Source organism: Suricata suricatta, chromosome 1, assembly GCF_006229205.1.
Source record: "Suricata suricatta isolate VVHF042 chromosome 1, meerkat_22Aug2017_6uvM2_HiC, whole genome shotgun sequence".
Lineage (NCBI taxonomy): Eukaryota > Metazoa > Chordata > Mammalia > Carnivora > Herpestidae > Suricata > Suricata suricatta.
The window spans coordinates 193,152,223-193,178,566 of NC_043700.1; the positions used below are offsets into that span (position 1 = coordinate 193,152,223).

Here is a 26,344-nt window from a genome sequence, read left to right on the forward strand (position 1 = left end):
GCCCCCCCCCCCCCCCCGCGGACAGGACCGCGAGCCGAGGCCCCGCAGGCGGCACGAGTACAGCGCCTTGGGGGACAGTCCCCCAGCCCCAGCTGACAGCTCAACTGTGACCTCACGGGCCTCCTCAGCCAGAACCACTCAGCTAAGCCGCTCCCTGACTTCCGGCCTGCAGCCACTGGGAGGATCCACATGGGCTGGCAGGGGTGGCTTCTGAGCAGGCTCCACGCCCAGCGCGGAGGCTGAACTCACCATCCTGAGATGAAGACCCGAGCCGAGGTCAGGAGTCGGACGTTCATCCGACTGAGCCGCCCAGACATCCCTGTGTGCTGTTTGAAGCCGCTAAGTTCTGAGGCGACGTGTTCCGCAGTGCTAGGGAACGGCCGCAAACGTACATTTGAAGAAGAAACACATCAGGCTCAGTTTAACTCTAATGCATCAATAAAAATAAGGGATCAGAGAAGGTGAAAGAGAGTCTTTAAAACTTGGAAGCGGAGACCACACACCTCAGCAGTCAATGACATGGTTACTGACGCTGAAGCTCGGGCGGGTTCTTCGTGGGAGTCTCACCACCGCGGGGCCGCCCCAGCCGCTCCTGCTTCCCTGCCTGCATATAAAGCCCCCCCCGGCCCCCCCCGGCCCTCTCTGGCAGGCCGCCATGCCACTGCAGACCTCATCTTCGGTGAGCAAGGCACCCCCCCCCCCCGCAGCCCTGGAACCACACCCCAGGAACCCGGGCTGAGCCTGGTGCACAAAGGTAACCAAGCAAGTCGTGTTCGGCAGGAACTCGACCCACTGCACGAGGCAGAGTATTTTCCTTCATTTGCAAGAAGGAACTTGAACTTCAAAAAAAAAAAAAAAGTCAGTAGGTGGCAGCCAAATGTCCTTGAGAATCACAGTCTTCTAGTGACCCTAGAGAAGAGGGCAGGAAGCACAGGGCAGGCTCCTCCAATTCTGCTCCTCAAGGGTCGGCCACAGATCCATCCAACTACCAACCAAAGAAAAACCATCCTCGGAGTCCTCACCACCCCTCAAAAAGAAAAAAAACCACCTAGAGAGACCCAGATTATTCTCCAGGGTGAATCAGAGCTCAGCCTCCTCGACTCACGTCGGAGCCTGAAGCTGCTTCAGATTCTGTGTCTCCCTCTCTTGACCCTCCTCCACTCACACTCTCTCTTCTCAAAAGATAAAACATCAAAAAAATTTGTTTAAATAAAATTAATTACAGAACCAGCACAACACACCTGTAATAACAACGTCCCTGAAACAGTTAAAGAATATCCTACGCTCCATCACTTTTCTGACAATAGTAATTACCCAAAACCACCTGACACGCGGGCCAGGCTGGGAGGGAGGGGCCCACAGGCCAACACACACCCCTGCCCTCAACAGGGACTGGGTGCGGCCGGGCAGGGCAGCTGGCTCGATGCTGCAGGGAACCCTCTTTGGGCACCCTTCAGCTTTGGTCTCTGCATTTAGGAGGGCACCGATGTGCTCTGGGGGCGGGGGGCCTTCAGGGCGCGGCTCCTCAGCAGCCTGGGGAGCCGTCGGCTTGTGCTGGCTCTCAGCACTTTCCTTAACACCAGAAAGGCCACCCTGAGAGCTGGACGGGTCCCCAAGGCCAAAAGGGCCATCCCTGGGAAGTGGTTTGAATTCTCAGGCGCCTACTTTTCTCTCGCAGCTTCAGGCGCGCGGCCAGACCGCGGAGAGCAGACTGCAGTGCGGCTGGCCGGCTCTCGTGGAGAGCCGTGCCCGGGGCGCGCAGCTGTCCGGCCAGGCACCGGCACCCCTCCGGGGATGTGTATTCCCGGGCGCACTGTACTCTGTGGGGGTGGGCGAGGCAGACGGGTGGATAAAACGGGGTGCGCTGCAGGTCTTCACACTCCTACGCGTGCCAGGATCCGCACGCCCTTCGGCCGGCGGCCTCCTGCGGGCCGTGCAGCAGGCCCCCTCATGGCGTCCAGAGTGGAGCCCCCCAGGAGCACCCTGCAGCTGTCTCTCCCTGCACCACCTTTCAGTTGTGGATCCTGTGCCATCTCTCTGGGCACAAGGGCCACCTTCTCCAGGGTAGATACCTGGAAAGACATTCTGAGACGTAAACAACACGCATCTTCAGGGCACCAACCTGGCTCAGTTGGAAGAACATGTGACTTGATCTCAGGGTTGTGAGTTCAAGCCCCACCTTGGGTGTAAAATTACTTGCATGGATGAAAAAATAAATTTTTTAGATAAAAACTTCGGAAACACAAAACAAAAAAAAACACGCTTCTTCAATTGCACTGTACGTTGCCAAATTTCTCTTGAAACCAAGTGTAAGGAATGACGGTCTCCCGCCCTGGAGCGGGGCCTCGCTGCCCGGTCTTCCTGAGGCCCGGGGCCGTGGGGCTCCCCCGGCGGCCGCGGACGGTCCCTTGTGGTCCCCTGGCTGCCAGCGAGGCCGAGGAGCGTCTCTCTGTGAATGCACTGGCTGTCCAGGCTCCTCTAGACACTGCCGTTTTCACAGCCTTCAGACCGACCTGGGCTCTGCACCGTCCTTTCATTCTGTTTCTGGCGTCCCTGACACATAAAACTTGCATTTCAACGTAGCTCCTCACGGGCCTAGGATCGGTCTGGCTTAAGAAATCCTCCCCTCTCCCAAAGCACAAAGGAGCCCCGCGGTGGCCGGGTTCCGGAAGCCCTGGGGTGGTCCCGGAGCCCGTGCCGCCGGGCCTTCCCCACCTGCCTCCACGTGCCCAGGAGTCTGCTTCTGGGTTCTTCTCCAGGTGAGGTCACCGTGGCCGGCACCCCGGCCTCCTGAGGGGCAGGGCGCGGCCTCGGGCAGGGCTCCTCTTCCACGTGGGTACTCGCCATCCGCTGACGAAGCGCCAACAAATTCCGGCTGGGAGTTTTATTAGGATTACACGGGATTTACAGTTTAATATAAGGTAAATTAACAACTTTAACTTCAGAATACAAAACCTTCCTATATGTTAACGTGGGTATTTATTCAGGTCTGCTAAAATACCAAGAGTTACTTTTTTCCAAGGTCATACATATTTTGTTATATTTTCTCTTCTCTTCAAATTTTTATTTCTAAGTGTCATGAGTTACCACACAGTGTGACACGGTCTCAGGAGAGCCCACGGCCTCGTCACTCACATACCACACCCAGCGCTCATCCCCCACCAAGCCCGCTCCCGGCTCACCTCCCTCCGCCAACCCTCAGTGTGTTCTCTAGCCTTAAAAAGTCTCCAGTCAGGGGCGCCCGGGGGGCTCAGTCGGTTAAGCGTCCAACTTCGGCTCAGGTCATGACCTCACGGTTCCTGGGTTCAAGCCCCGCGTCGGGCGCTGTGCTGACAGCTCAGAGCCTGGAGCCCGCTTGGCATTCTGTGGCTTCCTCTCTCACTCTGCCCCCGCCCCCGCCCCCTCATGCTGTCTCTCTCAAAAATAAACATTAAAAAAAAAAAAGGCTCCAGTGGTTGGTTTCCCCTCTTGTCTCCCCTCCCTTCTCACATGCTCATGTTTTGTTTCCTAAGTCCCACACGAGTGACATCATACAGCACTGGTCTTTCGCTTAGCACAGTACACGCTAGCTCCATCCACGTCATCGCAAATGACAAGACTTCCTTCTCATTGACGACTCGTGCTCCACGGCACACATAAACCACATCTCCTTTATCCACTCTCAGTCAACGGACATTCGGGCTCTTCCCATAGTTTGGCTGTTGTTGATAATGCTGCTATAAACAATGGGTGTGTTCTCTTTATTTCCTGATGCCTTAGATCTTTGTTGCTTTCATAAATGGTATCTTTTTTGGACACGATTTTATTTTTAAGTAATTTCTACACCCAATGTGGGGCTCAAACTCACAACCCCGAGATCAAGAGCTGCGTGCCCCCTAAGCCAGTCAGGTGTCCCAGATGGTATCCGTCCAGTATTAATTCCCTCTTTGTTGCTGTTCTTGTTTACCAGTCCTAGTGAATGCGATCAAGTCTGAAGATTTTCTGTAGATTCTCTTTTTTTTTCAATATTTTTGAGAGACAGAGAGTGCACACGTGTGCGTGCCACTCAGCCTCACCGGCGGGCGGGGCGGGGGGACGTCGGAAGGGGGTTCTGTGCTGACAGCACAGGGCTCGAACTCACGAATCCAAGATCATGACCTGGGCCAAACTCGGATGCTTAACTGACTGAGACACCAGGCACCCCTGTAGGTTCTCGGAAGTTTACTACACAGACCTCTGCAAACAATGACACCTTTATTCCTTCCTTTACAATTGTGCCTTTTCTATCTGTTTTCCTTGCCTTACTATACTGGCTGGCATTTTCACTACAACATTTAACCTAAGTGGTAAAGAAAGGCATTTTGTCTTGTTCACGGCTTCAAAGAGAATGCTTCTAAGGTTTCATTAGTAAGCAGGACGCTTGCCAAAGGATTCCAACAGATACCCTTCAACTGATTAGCACAGTTACCTTCTAACCCTGGCTTGCGAACTTTGTATCAAAGAGCAAAGAATTTTATCAAATGCCCTTTCTCCATCTACCGAGAGGATCATTTAATCTGCGACACAGTGAACCACATACTAGATTTTCTCCCACTACAACACCTTTATGTTCCTCAGAAAAGCCCCTCCCAACCCACTCACTTCAAGTAACAGCGAACGTAACCAAAACCGGGGGCCTAATCCCTTCGGCTCTTCACAACCAAGCCCTTGCCGTGTACTGACCGGTGCTACACTCCATGAAAATGATCAAGAAAAGTGTTCAGACGCCTTCCTCATCGATACGCTCCTGCCCCTGGCATCCCCTGGTCCACAAAGGGCGCGACGGCTTAGCGACCACAGGGCACAGGCCAGCATCTCCGCCCTCCGGGACGGTCCTCACGCACCACAGCTAAGCCCTGTGCGGCGCTCACCACGCAGCGCGCCGAGCGCGCCGCGGAACGGCCGGACGGCCCCGAAGGGTGTTCCCCAGCCTCGGGAACCCCCCGGAATCAACGCACAACCGAGAACCTGGCACAGTACGGACCTCATCCCTGTGCTTCTGACAGAAGACCAGAAACTGGGCAGCCGCGTCTCCCTTTCTGCTTCGTGGAGCCGAGGCTGTGGCCTTCTTCCTCCCAGGAGGAGACCCGACTCCTCTCTTGGGCTCGCCCTCTGCCGTCTTTCGAGGTGTGCTCTGTAGCGTCCCAGGGTCGCCTGCGTGGGTCTGGGCAGAGCTGGCCAGCTTCCCTCTCCGCCTTCTCTTGATGGGAATGCCTTCTTCTCGGGTGGACTTGGGGTCAGCGACAGCTTCTTCAGGGACTCCTGAGGGTTCTGCCATCTGTCCCTGAGGCGGAGGCTCCACAGAAGTGCCTGCCTCCTTAGCTACGTGAGGGTTGAGATGAAGCTGGTCCCCCACATAGAGGAAAGTGAACTTGGCTTTCCGCTCCTCTACGGACATGCTTGCCGCTTCTTCAGCTTGCACGAGGCCCATTTCCCACTGGGCCCTCAATTTCCCTGAAATAGGTTTCAACAGCTGAAAAGAAAGCCATAAAACACCGTCAACTTCATTATACAAACAAAAAAGTTAACTCACTTTAAAGAAGAATATTTTTAGAATTCCAGACAAATTTAGAAATCAAAAGCTATAAAAATCAATTAACTTGAAGGTTTTAGAATTCAGCCCAACATTACTAACATAACATGTATACTACATAGTATGTATCAGATAACGTTTTACATATTTAATGTACGTAAAGAAAAATAAAAATTATAAAAGAAATTATCTCTGATTAACATCCAATGAGTAAAACGAATAAACTACGTCTTTAAGGACACTTGTGGTATTCCGTAACACAACATACTTGGGCAAAGTCAAACAACAACAGACATAAACCATTATAATATATCAAGCAACCATAATTTCAAAATAAGATAAATAATTAAGAGTAAATATCATTTTGGTCTAAAATTATACTTAAGGAACAGCTATCACCTTAATTTTCTCAGCTTTCGTGGGCGCCTGCTTGGCACTCTCCTGGCATAATTTTTCAAACTGTCCTCCTCCTTCAAAAGCTACAAGGCTCTTCTCAAATATCCAAGCTCTCTCTGGGGCATCACCAAAGAATTGTACGTGATACTGGCGCGCACTCTTTTTCTGACCTAGTTTTTAAAATAAAATGTTAGAACTTGAAAGTTAGAATTTGGGATCAAATTAGGCAAGTCTATTAATAATTACTGATATGAAGTTGGAAGCTGCTTTGAAGTTGTGTTATTTGGCTCTGTTTCAGTCTGTTAACCTCAAAAAAAGAAAGTCCTACTCTTTTTATCCCCACCAAACTCCATGTCAAAGAGAAAGAAAACACACTTATGAGGGATTCAAGGAAGATTCAAGTTCAACTAGGAGAGAAAGGAAATCAATGCTCTCCTTTAGCTCCTCCGTCAAGATCCACTTAAAAAGATCACCAAGGAAAGAAGGCAGGAGAGGAGGCCATCGGCAAAAGGGCCATTCGACAAAGAGGGCGCTGGACAGCAATGACCGGGAAGCAGACTGGCGCCAGCCGGCCTGGGTTCAAACCCCGACCCCACCACCTACCATCTGGGCAGCCTCGGGCCGGCTACTCACGCACAACGCTCAGAGGGGGCATCAGGGTACCAATGACCTGTGAAGGCAGCCATAAGGCCACAGGCCCCTTAGAAGTCCACTGCTGCTCCTCTTAGCAGAAAGGAAAAAGCCACATCCTACAGTACAGCAAGAAGGGAGACGGGGAGGAAAGAGACACTCAAAACCAAAACCCAAGAGAGGATCCCAAAATGCCGTATTTGGCTGAAGAAGAGTGAGGCTGAAAACAAGCAAGCTGGTTAAAAGGTCAGGCCTCTGTGCCAAGTGGAGGAAGAACGGGGGGTCTCCACAGGAGGACCGCCAGCCGCTCTTCCTTCAGAGGACGGTAGCCACAAGGAATCCAAGAACACTTCCTACAGAACCAACACTTACTTCCCAGAGGAAAAATGTCTCCATTGAGACCTTTGGAGATCCCCTCAACTAAGTGGCCGATGGCCAACTGGACCCTCTAAAAATAAGCTAACAGTCCCCCACATGCGGGCTGGCGGCAGCTCTGAGAGGTGCGCTCTCAAATGCAAATGAAGCATCAAGGATTCCCAGGACCCAGGAAAGCTCCAGCATCAACAAGCCCAAAATACACAGAAATAAGCAATCTCTGAGGGCCACACACACAATGCCAGGAAGAGAGGACACCTGACAATGAAACTCTCTAGTTTGCTATGGGAAGAGAACAAATAAAAAAAGAGCTATCAGAAACTTTAAAATACAATTATGAAAAAAGAAAATCATTAAGAAAGCTTGGAAGGTAAGTTAAGAAATCTCCCAAAAAGAAAAAAAAGATGAAAGACATCTACTCCTGTAGAGAGAGAAACAGAGAAAGTTGTCATAGAATTAGCAACACAAGACCACGTCTCAGAACTAAAACAATCCCAAGTGCCTCATCCAATACCCACACCAAGGCACATCTTCGCGACATTTAGGCTACTGGAGGAGAGCAGCTTCCATGTTGACAGAACAGAAAGTAGAAGGGTACTTCGAGGACAATTCTGGACACTAAAAGGAAATGATGTAATACTTTCAAAATTCTGAAAAGAATTGTTTTCAGCATAAACTTCTCTACTAAGCCACACCATCAATCAGGTGTAAAGACAGAGAAGTAGCATCCTCTGAACCACAAGGACCCAATTTACAGCCCATACACACTTTCTTAGAATTCCAAAAATATATTCTAGCACAAAAAGGAAAACTGACCAAAAGCACAGTGTGGCACCACAGAAAATAATGTACGTAACTCAGTAAAGCCTCTTTAAGAACTAAGATTACCATAATGCAAAAAGTTAAGCGTGCCAGCAGTACAGATTGAAACAGGAAAATGGAAAATTCTAGCAGAGAGCTCCAGGGGAAGAAAAGATGAGAAAAGAACTCTTCTGCATACCAAAAGAAAATCTGAGCAGCAATGAAAGGTGGTTAAGAAATGAGATCCAAGGAGAAAAGGAAAATGGCAAACACAGGTTTTCACTTCTTCCCTCCAACAGAAAAATATATATAAAAGGATGAGTTTCGGGGACAGAAAAATAAAATCTGAAAAACAAATAAGGCTGTATAGACCGCAAAACACTGGGTTTAAAAATAAAAGCCAGGGCGCCCGGCTGGCCCCGTCAGTGGAGGGGCGACTCGGTCTCAGAGTACAGGTTTGGGCTCCACCTGGGCACAGAGCCTGCTTTAAAACAAAAAAAAGGAAAGAAAGAAAGGCAATAATTAACTCCAGGAAAAACAAAAAGCTGTACAAGAAAGAAAATGCCATTATAGAACACACCTTGCTTTTCACTGAGTGATATTTACACAGTCCCAAAATTAGGTAAATATTTATGTTTCATGTAATAAGAACAGCAAGTTAATTATATGCAAAGGATGAGAAGAAGTAAATAATTAAAAGGAAAATTTTCCATAACAGAAAATATCTAAATGATAATCAAAAATGGTAGTTAATCAGGCATCTGGGTAGCTCAGTCGGTTAACCATGTGACTTCAGCTCGGGTCATGATCTGATGGTTAGTGGGTTTGAGCCCCACGTTGGGCTCTGTGTTGACAGCTCAGACAGAGCCTAGAGCCTGCTTCAGATTGTGTGTGTGTGTGTGTGTGTGTGTGTGTGTGTGTGTGTGTCTCTATTCATCCCCTCCCTCCCTCAGAAATGAATAAATGTTTAAAAACATTTTTTTCAATAGTAGGTAATCCAACTATATGACTTTCTGAAAAAGGCAGAAGTATGAGACAGTAAACAAGAACAGCCTGCTAGAGGCTCAGGGGGCGGGGGGAGAGGCCGAGCACAGAGGCTTTTCAGGGCAGGGCGCCTATTCTGAATGATACTATAATGACGGACGGATGTCATTACACACTTTTCCAAACCCACAGAATAGAAAACACCAAGTAGGAACCCTAATGTGATCAACGGACTTTGGGTGATTATGATGCATCAATGTAGGTTCGTTGATCATAACAAATGTACCACTGTGGTGGAAAACGGGAACAGGGAGTGAGGCTGTGCATGTGTGTGGGTAGGCTACCTGGACCTTAATTCTTCTGTGAACCTAAAAGTGCTCTGGAAAAAAATGATAAAGTCTTTAAAAAATAATAATAATTAGCCCTAAGGAGGAGAGTGGACTATTTTTCACTATTAACCTTTCAATAGAATTTGATTTGTTTGTTACATGTGCATACTTCTTTGGGATGCATGGGTGGCTCAGGTGGTTAAGTGTCTGACTTTGGCTCAAGTCATGATCTCGCAGTTCGCGGGTTCAAGCCCCATGTCCGGCTCTGTGCTGACAGCTCAGAACCTGGAGCCTGCTTCTCCCTCTCTCTCTCTCTCTCTCTCTCTGCTCCCCCATTCATGCTCTGTTTCTCTCTCAAAAAAAAAAAAAAAAAGAAAGAAAGAAACACTACAAAGATTTCTTTAAGTGTGTATACTTCTTTGATTTTACACAGGTGAGATTCAAAGCTGTTAAAGGATTTGTGACTTCTTCCATTACTTTAATACTTTGAAAGAACTTTCCTTTGTCATGAAAATGACTATAGATGTATGTCACACCACTTGCAGAATCAAGGTCTGTTACAGTACAGTTAATTACACAAAAAATACTCCTTACAGATCAAGTGGGGGAAACAAGCAGAGAAAAATACTATAGTCTGATCCCAAGTTTATAAAACAAATGTAATTAGTTTTGAACTTCTTTCCTGCCTAGAAAGTTGGTAACAGCATAACCCAGTTTTTTCCTATTTTTGTGGGTTTCTTTAATCCATATGAATTTCACCGGTTCAAGTTGAGAGGTGAATATCTCAGTGTTTTATTTTACCACATAGTTAACCAGTTGTGCCACCACTTATTAGTAATTATTTCTTCCTGAGCTGATTTCTGATGTTCATCAATCATGTTCGATACGGAAACACTTGTCACTGACCGCCCTCCTCACACAACCTTCTAAAAGAACCTATCCTCCACCAATAGCCCAGGTACCTAATTTTGCACTACAGTCCTTCTGTCCCCGTCATGGCCCATTGGACTCAAGGTGACCCCAGCCCTCTGGGCAAGAATGAGCCAGAATCTCTCCAGATGCTGCAGAACCCTTTGAATTGACAGCAGTCACTATGCATGCAGAATGGACCCCACAAAGAGCATGGCTGCTTTAGAGCTGAAGCTCCAGAGAGGAAGAGAAGCAGTTAAAAAAAATGCAGACAAGTGTCTACAGAAGCAAGAATAGAGAACAGGGGCAAAATCACAAGGACATGACACCCGAGTTCCATAGAAAATAAAGGACAAGCATCACCATGCTTGAATTTCCTGGTTCAGTCCCTGGGGGGGGCACTAGAGCACCAAAACAGGGAAAGCAGAGACGGACAAAACTGCAACCAGAAAAAGGCACATTTGCTATCATAGTCGATTACTCTAACATACCTTCCTTAGTAACTGAGAGAATAAGCCAGAAGGAAAAGACCAGTAAGGAGATTACACTGCCAAGTAACCCAAGATACGGGAGAGCCAGATTGCCTATAATATCTTTAGAGAGCGCTGGAATTTAGAACTAAAGCACCGAGGGCGCCCTCCCGTAACAGAAACTGTGCCGAAAGCTGCTCCGCCACAGGAATCGACTGGCCTCCGACGAGGGGCGCCCTGGGCCGGGGAGGCTCCCCGGAGCAACAGAGCTGTCCTCTCCACAGCAGAGCATCTAAAACCTGCCTTTATCTTGTTTCCAACCTAAAGACTCGGGCCCCAGAGCCGCTCACCCACGCAGACGCCCCGGTGGACGGCGGGCAGGACCAGGTGGGCCGCTGGGGGTCACAAAACTGCTGCTTTCGTGTGCATTTATTTATGCTGAGAGCGAGCGTGAGCAGGGAAGGGCAGAGGCAGAGGGACTGGGAGGGTCCCATGCAGGCTCCACACCGTCAGCAGAGAGCCCGACCTGGGGCTCGATCCCATGTACTGTGAGATCAGGACCTGAGCCAAAATCGAGTTGGACGCTTAACCAACTGAGCCCCCAGGAGACCATATTACAAAAATGCTATTAAAAGACTTCCATTAACTTAGCTTTTTGAAGGAAATCTGAACTTTCAAAAGGCCTTAATTGAGTTTTAGCCTATGAGTTGTACTCTCTTCTGCATGGATACTTACTGTACCTCAGTTTTTTAAGTCTATGAGTACATTACTAAGACCCAAATTCACGCACAGCTATAAATCCAAGAGTGATAAGTAGGAAAAAAAAAAAAAAAAAAGAAAAAGTACAGCTACACAGAAAGGAACAAAGACAATCTGGGGTGGGGACAGGGGCAGGGAAGGGAGCTGCGTCGCACAGGGAAAATAAAGGCCTGCTTCACCAGACCCCACACCCAGCCAGCTCTGTGCCAGAAGCCCCGCTTTCTTCAGGTCCCTGTCCTTCCCCAGGGAGGGCGCCCGAACCCCCAACGCTTGCCCACCGCAGACTGCTGCACGCCAAGCAGAATGTTCAGAAACCATAAACAGACCCCGAAGCTCCACCTGGAGCCAGGCCTCAGGCCTGCTCAGAGTGCTCCCTCACACAGCCCCGGAGAGTTCGCGGCCTGCCACCGCCATGATCACTAGCAGTGCCCACATCCGGGCTTCCATACGCTGCCGGCTTCCTAAGGACCCAGGTTTCCTCCAAGGAAACAGCTGGCACAACAAAGTGTAAATGCTCACAAAGCACCTTGTGGGTATCCACGTGGGGAGTCAGAAGGGCTCCCGGGCTCTTGGAGACACACCAAAGGACACAGCTGAGAGGGACTTAATGGGACCCCTGCTGGTTAGATTTGGGACACCTAGGGCATTAAAGAGTGAGGACGGTAACACACAACTGAGTGTTTAGCAGGAAGCTCATTTTCACAGGAAGAGGCTAGTTAACTAAACACAGGAGGAAGCAGGATGAAAACGGACAGGTACATCTGCTCAGCCGATGGGCCATAAAGGAGCGTGGAGGGCATGGGGAAGGGCTGGCAGGGAACGCGGTGCCCATGCATGGCCACAGGGCACTCCCTAGTGACACAAAACGACTGCCCCTTTCCACCAGAGAGCACTGTAGGCCAGCAGCGACCAGGCAGCGGGACAGTGGACGCCGAGAGACGCCGAGAGCTCCCGAAGCAGTGCCGCTGGGCCTCGGGTGCTCACGGTCTCCGCCGCTCCTTTTCTGCTTGGAGGTCGTGTGAGCCTCCGATCGGCTGGCTGGAGGCCGTCCACCCGGCCCTCTTCCTTCTGAACTACTTTTCAAATGCACATTACCAGTCTTCCCCAGGTGACCCGCTTGTGATCATGAGCACCCCTCCCGTGTCCCCACACAGCTCCTGCACTGCCAGCAGCAGGTACCCGGTGACGGGCACCACACACACTCCTGCCCTCCTCACCTGCACGGGAATGCCTGTGTCTGATCGCAACACGGCGGCGCAGTTAAGGCCGTGCTGGACCGCGGGGGCCTGGGGGAGCGGGACAGCTCGGGGCAGTGCAAGGACCCTAGTCGATCCAGACTGAGGGGGGACCCGGGCACGGGGAAATCCTGGGGACTTCACACAGGGCCATCATGTCACCGCCAGAGGCCTTCTCTGCATGTGGCTGGTGCTGAGATGGGCACAAAGGGGTCCTTGTCCTCAGAAGGCCCCGCTGACGTGTCGGGGTGAGGCGCCAGGACGCCTGCAGCCCGTCCACAAGGACAGGAACGGGCGCATGGGTGTCCAGCGTCCCATCCCGCTCTGAGCCACACGCTCAGAAAGTCCTTAAATAAAAAACAAGCAAACAGGGGCCCGTCTGGGCGGCTCAGCCAGCGGGCAGAGGCCGACAGCCTCGGGGGACAGGACGCTGGGCACAACTCGGACACAGGCGCCGCCACTGCAGCACGGACCTACCCGTCCCGAGCACATCCCCGCTCAGGTCTGCGGGCCGGGCAGGCGCCTGGTACCCCTTCCCTAGCGACTGGTGGGGGAGCCCCACCCACGCTGCAGCCGGGCAACGGGGGGTGGGGGGGGGGCACCCGTCCCTGAGTGCCCACGTCCGGCCCAGAGGCTACCCGAGGCTGACTGGACGACCGAGCAAGGAGGCTGGGGAGCCCACGGCCCCAGTCACTGTGGAAAGGTGCACAGACTGGCCGGGCGCCGCCCTGCCCAGCTCCAACCCTGTGCTCACCACCTAGCACTTTCTTCAGCTCAAGTCAAACTTGAGAACTTTCTGGAAGAATCTCAAACCATCCGAATTTGTTTTTCATTCCAAAAAACATAAGATTTTTTAGGTTTTGTGAGTTCTCCAATGACTACTTAAGTGAGGGTCTGCTCTAACCTGTATCCACACATTATATTCTTACCCTGTTCTCACCTGCTCCGTGCAACAATCTATATTCCCAAGTTTCAAGATGCAAAGAAGGTCATTTCTGGTTTTCCTTTCTCCCCATAGGCCTAAAAAGTAAACTGGGACATCTTTATACCTCAAACTGAGTGTAAAATATGATTTCTGGGGCAGCACCTGGGTGGCTCAGTCGGTCGAACAGTCTGACTTAACCTCAGGTCGTGATCTCACGGTCTGTGGGTTTGAGCCCTGTCCACTGTTCTGACAGCACAGAGCCCACTTTGGGTCCTTATACCCCCTCGTCCTGTACCTCCCTGACTCGTGAGTGTGCCTGTGCTCTCTCTCCCTCTCCCTCTCTCCCTCCCTCCCTCAAAAATGAACAAACGGTTTTAGGGGCACCTGGGTGGCTCTGCTGGTTAAGCATCCGACTTCAGCTCAAGCCATGATCTTGCACTGCAATCCGGGAGTTCGAGCCCCACACTGGGCTCTGTGCTGACGGGGGGAGGAGCCTGGAGCCTGCTGCAGATTCTGTGTCTCCCTCTCTCTGTCCCTCCCCCGCTCACGCTTTCTTTTGCTCAAAAAATAAACATTAAAAAAAATTAAAAAACAGTTTTAAAATGCTATTTCTGAAATCATGCTGAAATAAGCAATCATTGTATATCTAGACAACAATAAACTATGATAAAACCTGAAAAGCAATGTAAAGCCAAGACCATTCTCCTTTAATACTAATTCAATCAGGTAAAGTATATATCTGAGTTGGAAATAAAAATGGCAACGTGTTACATCCATGCCAATTACTAACTTTTAAAGTAGCAAAAATGAACCACGTTAAATTCAGCAAGAAAAAACAACAAAACCCGGTTCGCATATGGGCAAAGGACTAGAACACACACTCCTGCAGGGCCGCGCGGGCGGCCAGCGAGCACACCCAGATGCCCGGCGCCGCTAATCCCTCGGGCGCTGCAAACCCAAACCACGAAAGTAGACCGACGACAGAACACCGGGCGCCAGGGGCCGGGAGGGCAGGAACGCGGGTTAGCGGTTAATGGGCACAGAGGTCCAGACCCACAGCCGAGTGAGCTGTGGGACAGACGGTGGGGACGGTCACACAACGCCGGGAGCCTGTTCAGCACCACTTAACTGTACACTTAAAAATAGGAAAACAAAAAAAGAGCCACCACAGTAGGGCTGTATAAGGAAGAGTAAAAAGAAAGTGGAGACTAGAAAGATGAGGTGCAGAAAGAGAAAGATGGAAGAACCACACACACACAATACCTTTCAGTTTGGTATAGCTGTGAAGGAGCGGGTCAGCGGAGACCATGCACGGCCACCAAGGGTAGCCGGACACTTTGGCCCACACCAGGTGGCCGACGCTGTACCTCAGCAGGTGGTCCTTGTCTCTTCCGGTATTTGGACAGGACTCTTTCTTAGCCGCAACCTGAAAACGAACAAAACACATGCTAACACATCTAAATCGAAGTACCCCTAAACCCCGCTTTCTACCCAAAGATTACTCAGGCTAGAGGGTAAAACATGCGCGCACACGCACACGCACACACGCACGCACACACACCTGAAAAAGGAGCATGCTTCCCCTGCTCTCACTTCATCACAACAGCCTCTGGCCCCGAAGGGCCGGCAGTGGGCCTGGGGCACACAGTGGGCACTCGACATTATGCAGAGCCCAACCTGACTCTGCTTCCTTGGGGTGGTGGCTGGTCTTTAACGGTGCTTTAGTCACCTGGTCAAAGAATTTTCAGGGAAGCTCAGAGCCATACTGACGCCCCACCCGCCACGTGTCGGCCAGCCCTCTGGAGCACGTGCGTCCGCACGAAGGGCTCCGAGCGGCAAGGACCCCAGGAGGGCGCGGCACAAGGTCTCAGCTCCATCTGTGACCCGAGTCCGAGGGCGGAGCCTCAGGTTCTCCACCTCACCACACGGGTCACCTGGGAGCCTGGAGACCTGACCAGGGCCACTGCCACCCCATTCCTCTCTCAGTCCTGCCCTTCAGTGGGACAAGCATGCTCCGCATGGCTCCTGGCCTCGAGTGTGAATTCCAGAGCCTTCTCTTACGAGCTCTATACACTTGGGCAAGTTGCCGAACTTGCTGGGGCTTCACCTTCCTCGTCTGTAAACCGAGGACGAGGGCTCCGAGGTCTCACCGTCTGTGACGAAGACCAGCGGCCACGGGGACAGGGCTGGCGCAGGGCTGCCGCGCGGCGGCTCTCTGAGGCCCCACGGCGTCCCAGCTCTGCATCTTCGCGGCACCTAAGCCATGCGAGAGCCCCGCGTGGAGGATGGCCACCCCGCTCTGAGGACGGAGAGCCAGGACGCCGGCACTCGCCCGGGCCTAACAAAGCCAGGGGCAGAGCGAGGAGGGCCCCCACGGGGGCTGCGCTGCGCCGGCCCAGCTCGCCGGGCTCACCGTCGCGGTGCCATCGGCAAGAGCCAAACAGCTCCTGAGCATTCAAAACACTTCAATCCCTTACAAATATTTTCATTATGTTAACGATTTCAAGGGAATTTTGAACATTTTCCCTCTTACTTGTGGAAATGGTCAATAAAATTCCTCAACTAGAATTTTAAACAAAACACTCCAACCTCAAGGACGCTGCCAACCCAAACGGCTCTCAGGTTCCCTTTCCTACCCCTGTGGGTGGGCCTGGGGCTCCGACTACAGACCAGCAGACTCCAGGCGCCTCCAGCCTCTGCCGACGACAGACACGGTCAGCGCTTGGTACCCTCCCTCGTTCCTTCTGCCAAGGCCAAGGTTCCCCGCCTGCTTTACGTGGCTCATACTCAGTTGCGTAGTGGGCCACCCTGAGTGCCACTCTGAGACACGGCGACGTAAGCCACCACACTCCTTCATTACAAGTTAGGGGTTTCCACCTCGTCTTTGAGGAGTGAGTGCCGGGAGCCCGGGGCGTCAGGCACAGGGCGCAGACCCCGTCCTCAGGGGGGCAGAGGAGGCCGGCAGCCGCGGGGGGAGCCCCCCGCACAGCGCAGCGGCGCTTCCCACTCCTCAGCCGGCGTCGCGAGCCCCCACGCTAGGTCCCAACACAGCTCCGTGGTTGGGCTAAAGAATGTCCCTGGAGGAAAGGTCCACGAAAACACTACAGCCTGAAGGTCAAGGGCTGTGGAACCGGCCAGACCTGGGTTTGGAAAATGGTTTTACCTCTTTTTCAGCCATTTTAATCTTGAACACTTAGTCAAGTCTCCAGGCCTCACAACCGGCTCGGCGGGCTGCCGAGACTCAGGACAGGCACCGTCATGGAGACGTCCTGCAGCCACGGCCCCCGCCCCCGCCCCCCGCTCCCCGCAGGTACCTTCTTCTCTGAGGGACTGGAGACCCTGGACGCCAGCGCCGCTTCCACAAGACCTTGCTCCAGCAAGGAGTCATATTTGATGCTCCTCTTCCTGCTCCTTCTGGCCTTATTTTCTGGTTTTTGTCCGTTTTCTTCGGACTGGGACACGGCGGCAGCGCCGTCCCCACAAATTGAAGATTCAAAGAGAGGTTTCCCATTCATGTACGTTTTGGTGATCTTCAACTTAATTTCCGGAGAGCCGTTTTTGATAGGGGTGGTGCTGGGCGGTGTCCCGAGCGCCTTCAGGTCCTGGGACTCAAAGCGCAATTTGGCGTCGTGAGCACCAGGTTCACCATTAAACACGCGGGACGTCAGGTCCTTCAGCTTCTCGGACGGAATGAAGGGCAGTGCGTCGTGGCCGTTGAACTTCCGCATGACCCCGTCCTGGAGGCCGGTGGAGAGCTGGGCTTTGCTGAGGAACACGGAGCACTCACGGCTCACCTCGCAGCCCTGAGTCTTCCCGTTCGTGCTGCCAAGGGTTTCCGGGGCCTGCTTCATCTTTGCGCACTTCACAACCCCCTCAACAGAAAGGGGGCTTTTCGACGCTAAGTCCCATCCAGCCGGACGCGCCGCTCTCAGAACGCTGCAGTATCAGGGAGACAGGAAGGAACATCACGTTTAGAGCCCGACAGAAGCGCGGCGGCCCCGCGACAGCTCCGTGCGCTCCGCTCAGAGACCGTGGATGACCTTTACACAGTCACCGAGGGCACCGGAGGCAGCTCGAGCCCCAGAGAAACGAGACGGAACCACAAAAGGATGAGGCGGAAGGGAAAGGAGAGGAGCCACTTGGGGGGGGACACCAGCGCCAGGCCGGGGGGACGGGCCGCGCCGCCACGAGCCAGCCACAGGCCGAGGGCTCCGGGCAGAGGCTCGGCGGCACGTCGCGGGCTCCAGACTGCGGGGGGGAGAAGCAAAACATCGAGTTACGACGTGAGAAGACACCCTGAGCCGGGGCTGCTGCCTGCTGGCGCCTGTGCCCCGACCCGTCACCCACCCCCTCCCTGCCCAGGCGCAAATCAAGGGCTCAGGATAAGGAGCACGGTGGTAATGGTAAATTCTATTTAACTGTCTCCTAAAGATTAGCCAGCAAGGTCAACACTGCTGAGCCACAATGTACTTGCGCCATGAGGGCCTCTAGGGGCCCACGAGCATTAGGAAGACCCCTCGGGCTGCCTGCGACAGTGGGGTCTTTGCTACAGAACCACCGTCTCCTGGGGACGGCCAGTGAAAGGCGGCTAGGACACGGAAGAGGTGGGCACCCACTCCAGCCGGGAAGACATTCACCCAGGGTGCACCGGGGGGCCCTCCGAGAAGGCGGCACAGCGGCAGGGGCGCCGGGGGGTCCACACGTGCAGGGCAGCCACTCTCCATGTTCCCCGGGGACAAATGTGGGGGAACATTTGTTGATTGCTGCCACTGACATCTGGGGAGGCAGCACGAAGCCCGCCAAATGCCCTTCTGCGCACACGACAGCCCCGACGACAGAACCATCCGGCCTAAAGCGCCAGCAGTGCTGCAGTGGAGAAGTCGGAAGCGCACAGACGAGGGCCTGTGGCACCCGGGGCTTGCTCGTGACCTCGCAGGAGACACAGGGAAGAAGAGCACATGGAACAGCCCGAGACCCAGTCTGGCTGCACGCGCACTAGATGGCCTTCCAACGCCAAGAGAAGTGCAGCGCGTGTGGTTTCACTCAAGTGAAAGGCAAACGATTCCAGCTCATGTCGATAAGTGGGCCAAGATGTAACAGAAGAGGGGTGCCTGGCTGGCTCCGTCGGTGGAGCATGTGACTCTTAACCTTAGGGGGGGTGAGTTCAAGCCCCACATTGGATATGGAGCCTACTTAAAAAAAAACAATTATAGGGGTGCTTGGGTGGCTGAGTCAGTTAAGTGTTCAAATTCAGCTCAGGTCATGATCTCACGATTTGTGAGTTTGAGCCCCGCATAAGGCTCTGTGCTGACAGCTAAGATTAAAAAAAAAAAAATGTTAATTATGTGATTAAATACATATATAAAACAATTACTTTAAAAATCTTTTTTATGTTTATTTATTTTTGAGAGACAGAGCACGAGTTGGGGAGGGGCAGAGAGTGAGACACAGAATCCAAAGTGGGCTCCAGTCTCCAAGCTGTCAGCAGCCCGATGTGGGGCTCGAACTCACGAACTGCAAGATCATGACATGAGCCAAAGTCAGACGTTCAACCGACTGAGCCACCCAGGGGCTCCCAAACAATTACTTGAAGACACAAAGAGACCAAAAGCAGGAATAAGATAAATGGGAGTCTGCTTCTGGAAGAAAGGAGCAGTGCTGAGGGAACGTCCTGGCTTTTAGTTTTGTGCCTAAGGACAGCCGAACAGCTGTATGAGGAGAAGTAAAACTCCCACAGGTGAGAGCCGTGGAAGACAGCCCCAAAGTCTACGTAGAGACTGTGCCCGAACTCCAGGCCAACCCATACATGCGGCAGAGTCCAAAGAGCCTCGCTTATAAAGTAACTGAAACCAGATTCCAGCTGTTAGATAAAAAACAAACCCAAACACCACTTTAAGATCAAAACCCCAATGAGATCCCACCTCACGCCCAGTAGGATGGCTCCCCTCAGCAGAATACATAAAACCAGTGTCGGGAGGGCGGGGGAACCGGAGCCCCGCGAGCTGTGGGCCGGAATGTGCACCGCTGCAGCTGCCCAGAGGGCAGCCTGGAGGCGCCCCCAGAATGGCACTCAGACGGCGCCCGGCCCTGGTGGCCCCAGCTGGGGGCACGCGCACAAAACCGCCGAGAGCAGGGTCTCAAGGAAACGTCTGCACATCCGTGTTCACGGCAGCGTTATTCACAACAGTTCAAACATGGAAGCACCCAGGGTCCACTGGGAGAGGGATGGACAAAATGTGGTCCCTCCACACTATGGAATGTTCCTCAGCCTTAAACAGGCAGCATGCACTCCCACCTGCCACCCACGGATGAGCCCGGAGGACCCTGTGCTCAGTGAAATAAGTCACGGGGGCCACGCACCGGACGACTCCACTCCGGAGGCCCCTGGAGGACTCAGATCACAGGGACAGAAGGTGGGTGGTGGGGCCAGAGCCTGGGGGCGGGGGAGTCGGGGAGCTGGTGTTCAATGGGTGTTGGAGTTTCAGACTCACAAGGGGGGCGTCCTGGGGCTGGAGGGTGGGGACGGCTGCACGGCACTGTGAATGTGCCTGATGCCACTGAGCTGGACACAGAAAATAGTTAAGACAGGGGCGCCTGGGTGCTTCAGTCAGTTAAGCAGCTGACTTTTGATTTGGCTCAGGCCATGATCTCACAGTCATGAAACTGGGCCCCAAGTTGGGATTCTCTCTCTCCCTCTGTCCCTCCCCCACTCATGCACATGCAGGCACACGCGTTCTCGGGGGGAAAAAAGACTGTGAAGATAAATTTTACGTTAGGTGTGCTTTAAGAGAATTCAAAGTTAGAGGCCACCCTTAAGGGAAACGTCACGGAATCCAGAGCACCTACAGCATATCATCACAACATCCAGGATACAAGCAAACTTAACAAAACATATGGACAAACCGGGAAACCACACAAACCAACCCTGAGATGGCCCAAATATTAAAAATCAGCATATAAAAATTTTAAGCCCATTTTTTATTTTTAAAAATGTGTTATTTGTATTTTAGAGAGCATGCACACACAAGCAGGGAGGAGACGTGGGGGGAAGAGAGGGAGAAAGAGAAAGCAAGAGCAAGCGCACGCAAATCCCCAGCAGGCTCCACGCCCGGTGCTGAGTCCAACACAGTGTTTGATCCCACAACCCTGGGATCATGACCTGAGCCAAAATCAAGAGTCCGACACTCAACCGACTGAGCCACCCAGGCCCAGCAGAGAACAACTTAAAAGCATCTATTTTAACCAAGCTCAAGCTCAAGAACATAAAGAAAAATATACTCATCATAAAATAATAAACTGGAAATGTAACAAAGAAATAAAAACTATTTTTAAAAGAGCCAAATGTAAGGTCTATAACTGAGTAATACTATAACCAAAATCAAAGAGTCAGGATGGGCCTGATAGCATTAGATGTCAGGAAACTTGAAAATAGATCAGTAAAGACTGTCTTCTCCAAAAAACAGAAATATTCATTTAAAAAAGAAAGAGGGGCGCCTAGGTGGCTTAGTTGTCAAGCTCCTGACTCTTGATTTCCGCTCAGTCAGGTCTCAGTTGGTGAGTTCGAGCCTGTGCTGGGCTCTGTGCTGCCAGTGCAGAGCATGCTTGGAATTCTTTCTTCCTCTACCTCTCTCGCATTCTGTCTCAAAATAAATAAATAAATTTCAAAAAAACAAAGAAAGAGAGCGAATGAGCATCAGCAATCTATAGAACGGTATCAAAACATCTGGATTCCCACTCCCACCCAGAAGGAGAGAAGGGAAAGAATGAGACAGAAAAAATACTGGGGAAAGAAACAGCTAGAAGTATTTCCCAAATTGGGTGAAACATAAATTTACAGATCCAAGAAACGCCGAAATTTACAGATCCAAGAAATTGCAGAAATGCAATAAAAGAATCCACACCCAAGTGCACATCAGTCAAAATTCTGAAATACAAGATAAAGAGAAAATCTCAAAAGCAGTCAGAAGAGGGGCGCCTGGGGGGCTCAGTCAGTTAAGCATCTGACTTCGGCTCAGGTCATGATCTCCGTGCCGGGCTCTGTGCTGACAGCTCGGAGCCTGGAGCCTGCATTGGATTCTGTGTCTCCCTCTCGGTCTTCCCCTCTCCCACTGCGGGTGTGTGTGTGCGCGGGTGTGTGTGTGTGTCTTTCAAAAATAAATAAGCATTTTTTTTAAAAAGGCAGGCTAGAAATACATTTTAAAAGAAATATAAGCTAACAAGCTATCAGGAAATCTACACTACAAGAAATGCTAAAGGAAGTTCTTCAGGGTGAAGAGTAATGAGACCAGACTAAAACTTGGGAGTTTTTCTTCAAGTTTATTTTGAAGGGGCGGAGTGCAATCAGGGGAGGGGCAGAGAAGGGGGAGAAAGAGACTCCCAAGCAGGCTGCCCTCGGTCGGTGCAGAGGCTGATGCGGAGTCTCCCCATGACCCACGGGACCGTGCCTGGGCTGAAATCCGGAGGCGGCACCTAACCGACCGAGCCCCCAGGAGCCCCTAAACCTTGGATCTTTAAGAAGGCAGGAAAGTTGCCAGAAGTGCTGAGTATCTGAGTGAATATAAATGACTGTGTGTCCCTCTCAGTTTTGGGTTCCCGTCACCACAGCACAGGTAATGACCGCGGGGACTGCACCCGGACAGGTACTTAGCACAGCGGCAGCGCGGAGAGGGAGTAGGGCGAGGCCGCTGCGAGAGTCTTGAATCCTCAGCCAAGCAGTAAACGTTAAGTCTAAGTGGACCCTGAGGGGCGAAGTGTGCAAGCTGCAGTCCTAGCAGAGCGGCCGCAGAGAAAACCGCGCTGAGCGCAAGAGCTGCTGACAGTGGGGTCTGGGCTCTTTCACCCAAAACTCCGGATTTCTAGCTTCTCTCAGAACGCACCCAGGGCCCTGAGGCTAGAAGCCGTGGGGCCCGGGTTCACGTCAAGGTTTATGTCGATCACAACCACACTTTTCAGGAATGCCGTTCCCTATTTTACATCCTTAAATACGTGAAACATAACTTAAATACGTGCATGTTACAAGTCTGTCCTCACTACCATTTTTCTGATTTTCACTGTGGCGCTTGTGTGCTCTTCCCCACTCACCTGGGGCAGCACCGCAGGGTCCCCAGGCTTCCACCTGCAAAGACTGTTGGAGGGGGAGGGCAGCGCAAGGCACCAACTACTTAGTTTTAACTTTCTAAAAAGTTGGCTCTTTTACCCAAGTCATGCTGATAATTAGAAAATCTTTCACTGTGTCCAGCATTTTAAGAAAAACAAAACCTAACCAAGGGGCGGAAAGCCTGAAAAGCCCAGTGTCCACACAGCCCAGGGCGCCCCACTGGCCCCCCAGGGCCCTGCTGCGGCCGGAAGGGAGGGAAGCGTTTACACGGGAGAGAGCACAGAGCACAAGAGAACCCCCCTCGTTGAAAGGACAGCGCGTTAGCACTATGTCGCCTTATGTCACATTATGTCATATTCGCTTGGAGTCTTTCTTATATGGAGGGGGGGGACTCCAGATCACAGCACCTACAGATTAAGTGCTTGAGGCTTACTCTGGGGTGCTCGGTACCCGAGAACTGGACGAGGAAGTGCGTGTTGCGCCCCGTGGGCCCCGAGAGTGAGCGCAGGCAGCTCTGGTCAGACCATCCGCCACCCACAACGTGGGGGCCGGTGCTGGTGTCCCCTCTCACGGGAAGGCAGAGGGGCGGCGGCCGGCTAGCCCAGGGGCCGCCTCCACAGCTGCGGTTCGAGGAGTGAACAAACAGAACAGCGCTGAGGCCTGCCCCTTCTGGAAGCACCCGTCTCACGCCTCCTCACAGCCCATCCCCGCGCCGAGCACCCGCCGGTCCCAGGGGCACAGCCGCTCAGAGGCCTCCCGGGGTCTGTGCTTCTATCAGCATGATCACACACACAGAGGGGTCTGGCCTGCATCCAACCTGGTCAATGGGCCTTCCTCTACTTCCCCATGCAGGCATGTATGAGTCGGGTTCAGTCTTTGCAACTGCTGTGTATTCTACATCACATAAATATCATCCTCCCTGTTTAAATTACTCCAGAACACAGAAAACACTGGAAAGTTTCCCAAAGCATTATAGAAGGCTGGCATAAGTCTCATACCAAAACCAGAAAAATGCACGCAAAAGACAGCCATAGACCCAAATCAGTAAAAAACACTGTAAATGTTATCATAAAATGGAAGTGAATCGAACCCAGCCGTTCCTTCTCTAAAATAAGACACCAAAGAGGATTCACCCAAAAAGGATGATTCAGTATCAGCAGCTCTATAAATGCGACATCATAGATTTCTGGTGAAGGTGGTCAAATATTTTTTAAAGAAAGAAGTCAGCTACGCGGCCTAATTCGGAGCAAGGAAGGGAAACCTCGGGGCCCAGAACTGAGAAGCGAGCAGCTTCGGCCTCAGGGGCAGGGCCGGCAGCTGGGACACAGAGCTCGGGGACAGAGCGGGGCCTTGGGGCTCCGGGGCAGCCTGGAGGCCGCAGCCCAGGCTGCAATCTGGGCTCTGATGCTTGCTGATTGTGCACGTGACAACACTCTGCTCCCCACCCGCCTCCTGGGGACAGAGGACCGACTTCACAGGGTAGTTCTGAACCCTGGGGAGGAAGGGCGGGCATCACCCAGCACAGACCAGAGTGCCTACCACCGCAGAGCCGCGCATGAGCCGAGGGCCAGCCCAGGTCACAGCCCTCAGCCCGGCCCAGCAGAGGCGCCGGGGAGACAGAGTCACTCTGGAGAAATCGGCCTCAGAGGCTGTGAGGCCTCAAGTCCTGAGCCAAGAAGCTTAGGTAAAAACCTCTCTAGAATGAGTGATGCCAGTGGGGCTGTAAAGGCAAGCTGGGAACCGTGCGGGGGGCCTCTACCACCCAAGCACGCCCCGGGAGGCCCCCTGCTGCAGCCCGCCATGAGGAAGAGACCCCACAACATGCAGAGCCGTCACCAACAGAGAGGACTGTCCAAGGAGCCAGAAACAGCTCCTAGCTCCGGGAGATCTTCCACGGAGTAATAAGAGGACATTCTTCTTCTCACAATTTGCAGATTTGGAAAAGAAAAACAGGCATTGGAATTAAAACAGTTGAGTTGGAAAAAATAAGTAAATAAATAAGTAAAGGAAATAGTTGAGTTGAATAAAGCAGACTAACCACAGCTAAATACAGAAATAAACTAATAAATTAGAAGAGGGGCGCCCGGGGGGCTCAGTGGGTTAAGCTCCCGACTTCGGCCCAGGTCATGACCTCACGGTTTGTAGGTTCAAGCCCCGCGTCAGGCTCTTCGCAGATAGCCCAGAGCCTGGCACCTGTTTCAGAGTCTGCGGTTCCCTCTCTCTCTGCCCCTCTCCCACCCATGCTTTGTTTCTCTCTGTATTAATAATAAATAAAACATTAAAAACTTTTTAAATAAATTAGAAGATAAATATGACCAACTCACCAAGGCATACGGCTCATAAAGACATGTAAAAATACTTAAGAAGGATTAAGAGATACAACATTTATCTTTCATTCTTCCAAAAAATTCTACAGTGCCTATGACGTGCCAGACGCTGAATTTTAGGTGCTGGGGTTACACTATGGAACAAAACAGGATTAACAGCACTCTGCCATCCTAGCTAATGCAATAAAAGAAGAAAAGAAAACACAAGTATACAGACTGGAAAGCAAAAAACAAAACTGTTTTCCACTGATGACATGATATCTATGCAGAAAATCTAAAAGAATAAAAAAAATTACTGGAATAAGTGTTCAGAACAACGTTACAGGATACCAGGTTAATGTACAAAAGTCAATTGCTTCCTCATACTAACAATAAACGAGTGGAATCTGAAATTAATTAAAAACACCACTCACATTAGCACTCTAAAAAATGAAGTACTTAGGAATAATCTAATATGTGCAAGACCTTTTGAAGGAAAACTACAAAACACTGATGAATAAAATCAAAGGAGAAGTAAATGGAAAAGGTAGTCCATGTTAATGGATAGGATGGCTCAATATTGGCAAGATGTCAGTTCTTCCCAACTTGATCTACAAGCTAAATGCAATCCCACTCAAATCCAAGTAGGTTATTTTGTGGTTATTGACAAACTGATTCTAAAGTTTATGTGGGGAAGCCAAAGACCCAGAATGGCCAACACAATATCGAAGCTGAAGAACAAAGTTGGAGAGCGGACGCCCCTGACTCCTGGGGTTTCTATAACGACGGGACACTAATGAAGCTAGCGCAGCACTGGCAGAGTAACAGACACATGGTCAACAGCAAAGAAGAGACAGACCAGAAATAGACTCTCATAAATACAGTCAACCGATCTTTGATAAAGGAGCAAAGACAATACAATGAAGCAAAGACAGGCTTTTCCACAAACAATGCTGGCACAGTGGGACAACCATATGCAAAAAAAAAAAAAAAAAAATCTAGACTGTAGACGCACACCATACCTCTTCACAGAAATTAACCCAAAATGATCATAAACCTAAATGTGAAATTTTAAAAACTACAAAACTTCTAGAAGATAACACAGGAGGAAACCTGGATGACCCCAAGCTTGGCAGTGAGCTTACATACACAACACTCACGGCACGATCCGTGGAAGAGCTAACTGATAAGCTGTGCTTCATTCAAAAACAAAAACAACCCTTACCTTCTGTGGAAGACAAGTTCAACTGATGAGAAAACAAAACACAGACTGAGAGAAAACATTTGCAAGTGACATCGGATATAAGACCGTTATTCAGGGCGCTTGAGCGGCTCAGTCGGTTAAGCAGCTCCCTTTGGCTCCTGGCATGATCTCACAGCTCAGGAGTTCGAGCCCCACATCGGGCTCTGTGCTAAGAGCTCAGACCCTGGAGCCTGTTCAGATTCTGTCTCTCCCTCTTTCTCTGCCCCTCCCCCACTCACTCATGTGCCCTGTCTCCCCACCCCCGCAAAAATAGACATTAAAAAACATGTTTTTATAGACTGTTATCCAAAATATAAAAAGACCTCTTAAAACT

At 51.4% G+C, this 26,344-nt stretch overlaps 1 protein-coding gene across 1 annotated transcript in view; it reads right to left on the reverse strand.

Moving 5' to 3' along the window:
- NSD2 (nuclear receptor binding SET domain protein 2) overlaps positions 1-17,328 on the reverse strand; it is a 49,023-nt gene extending 31,695 nt beyond the window's left edge. Inside the window, exons 1-4 of the mRNA XM_029952622.1 lie at positions 16,679-17,328; positions 14,628-14,790; positions 5,951-6,117; positions 5,003-5,491 (exon numbers count right to left, since the gene is read on the reverse strand). Coding sequence (XP_029808482.1) covers positions 5,003-5,491; positions 5,951-6,117; positions 14,628-14,790; positions 16,679-17,215 — 1,356 coding nt within the window. The 5' untranslated portion in view covers positions 17,216-17,328. The remainder of the gene's footprint in view (positions 1-5,002; positions 5,492-5,950; positions 6,118-14,627; positions 14,791-16,678) is intronic.
- Between the last annotated feature and the right edge of the window lie 9,016 nt (positions 17,329-26,344).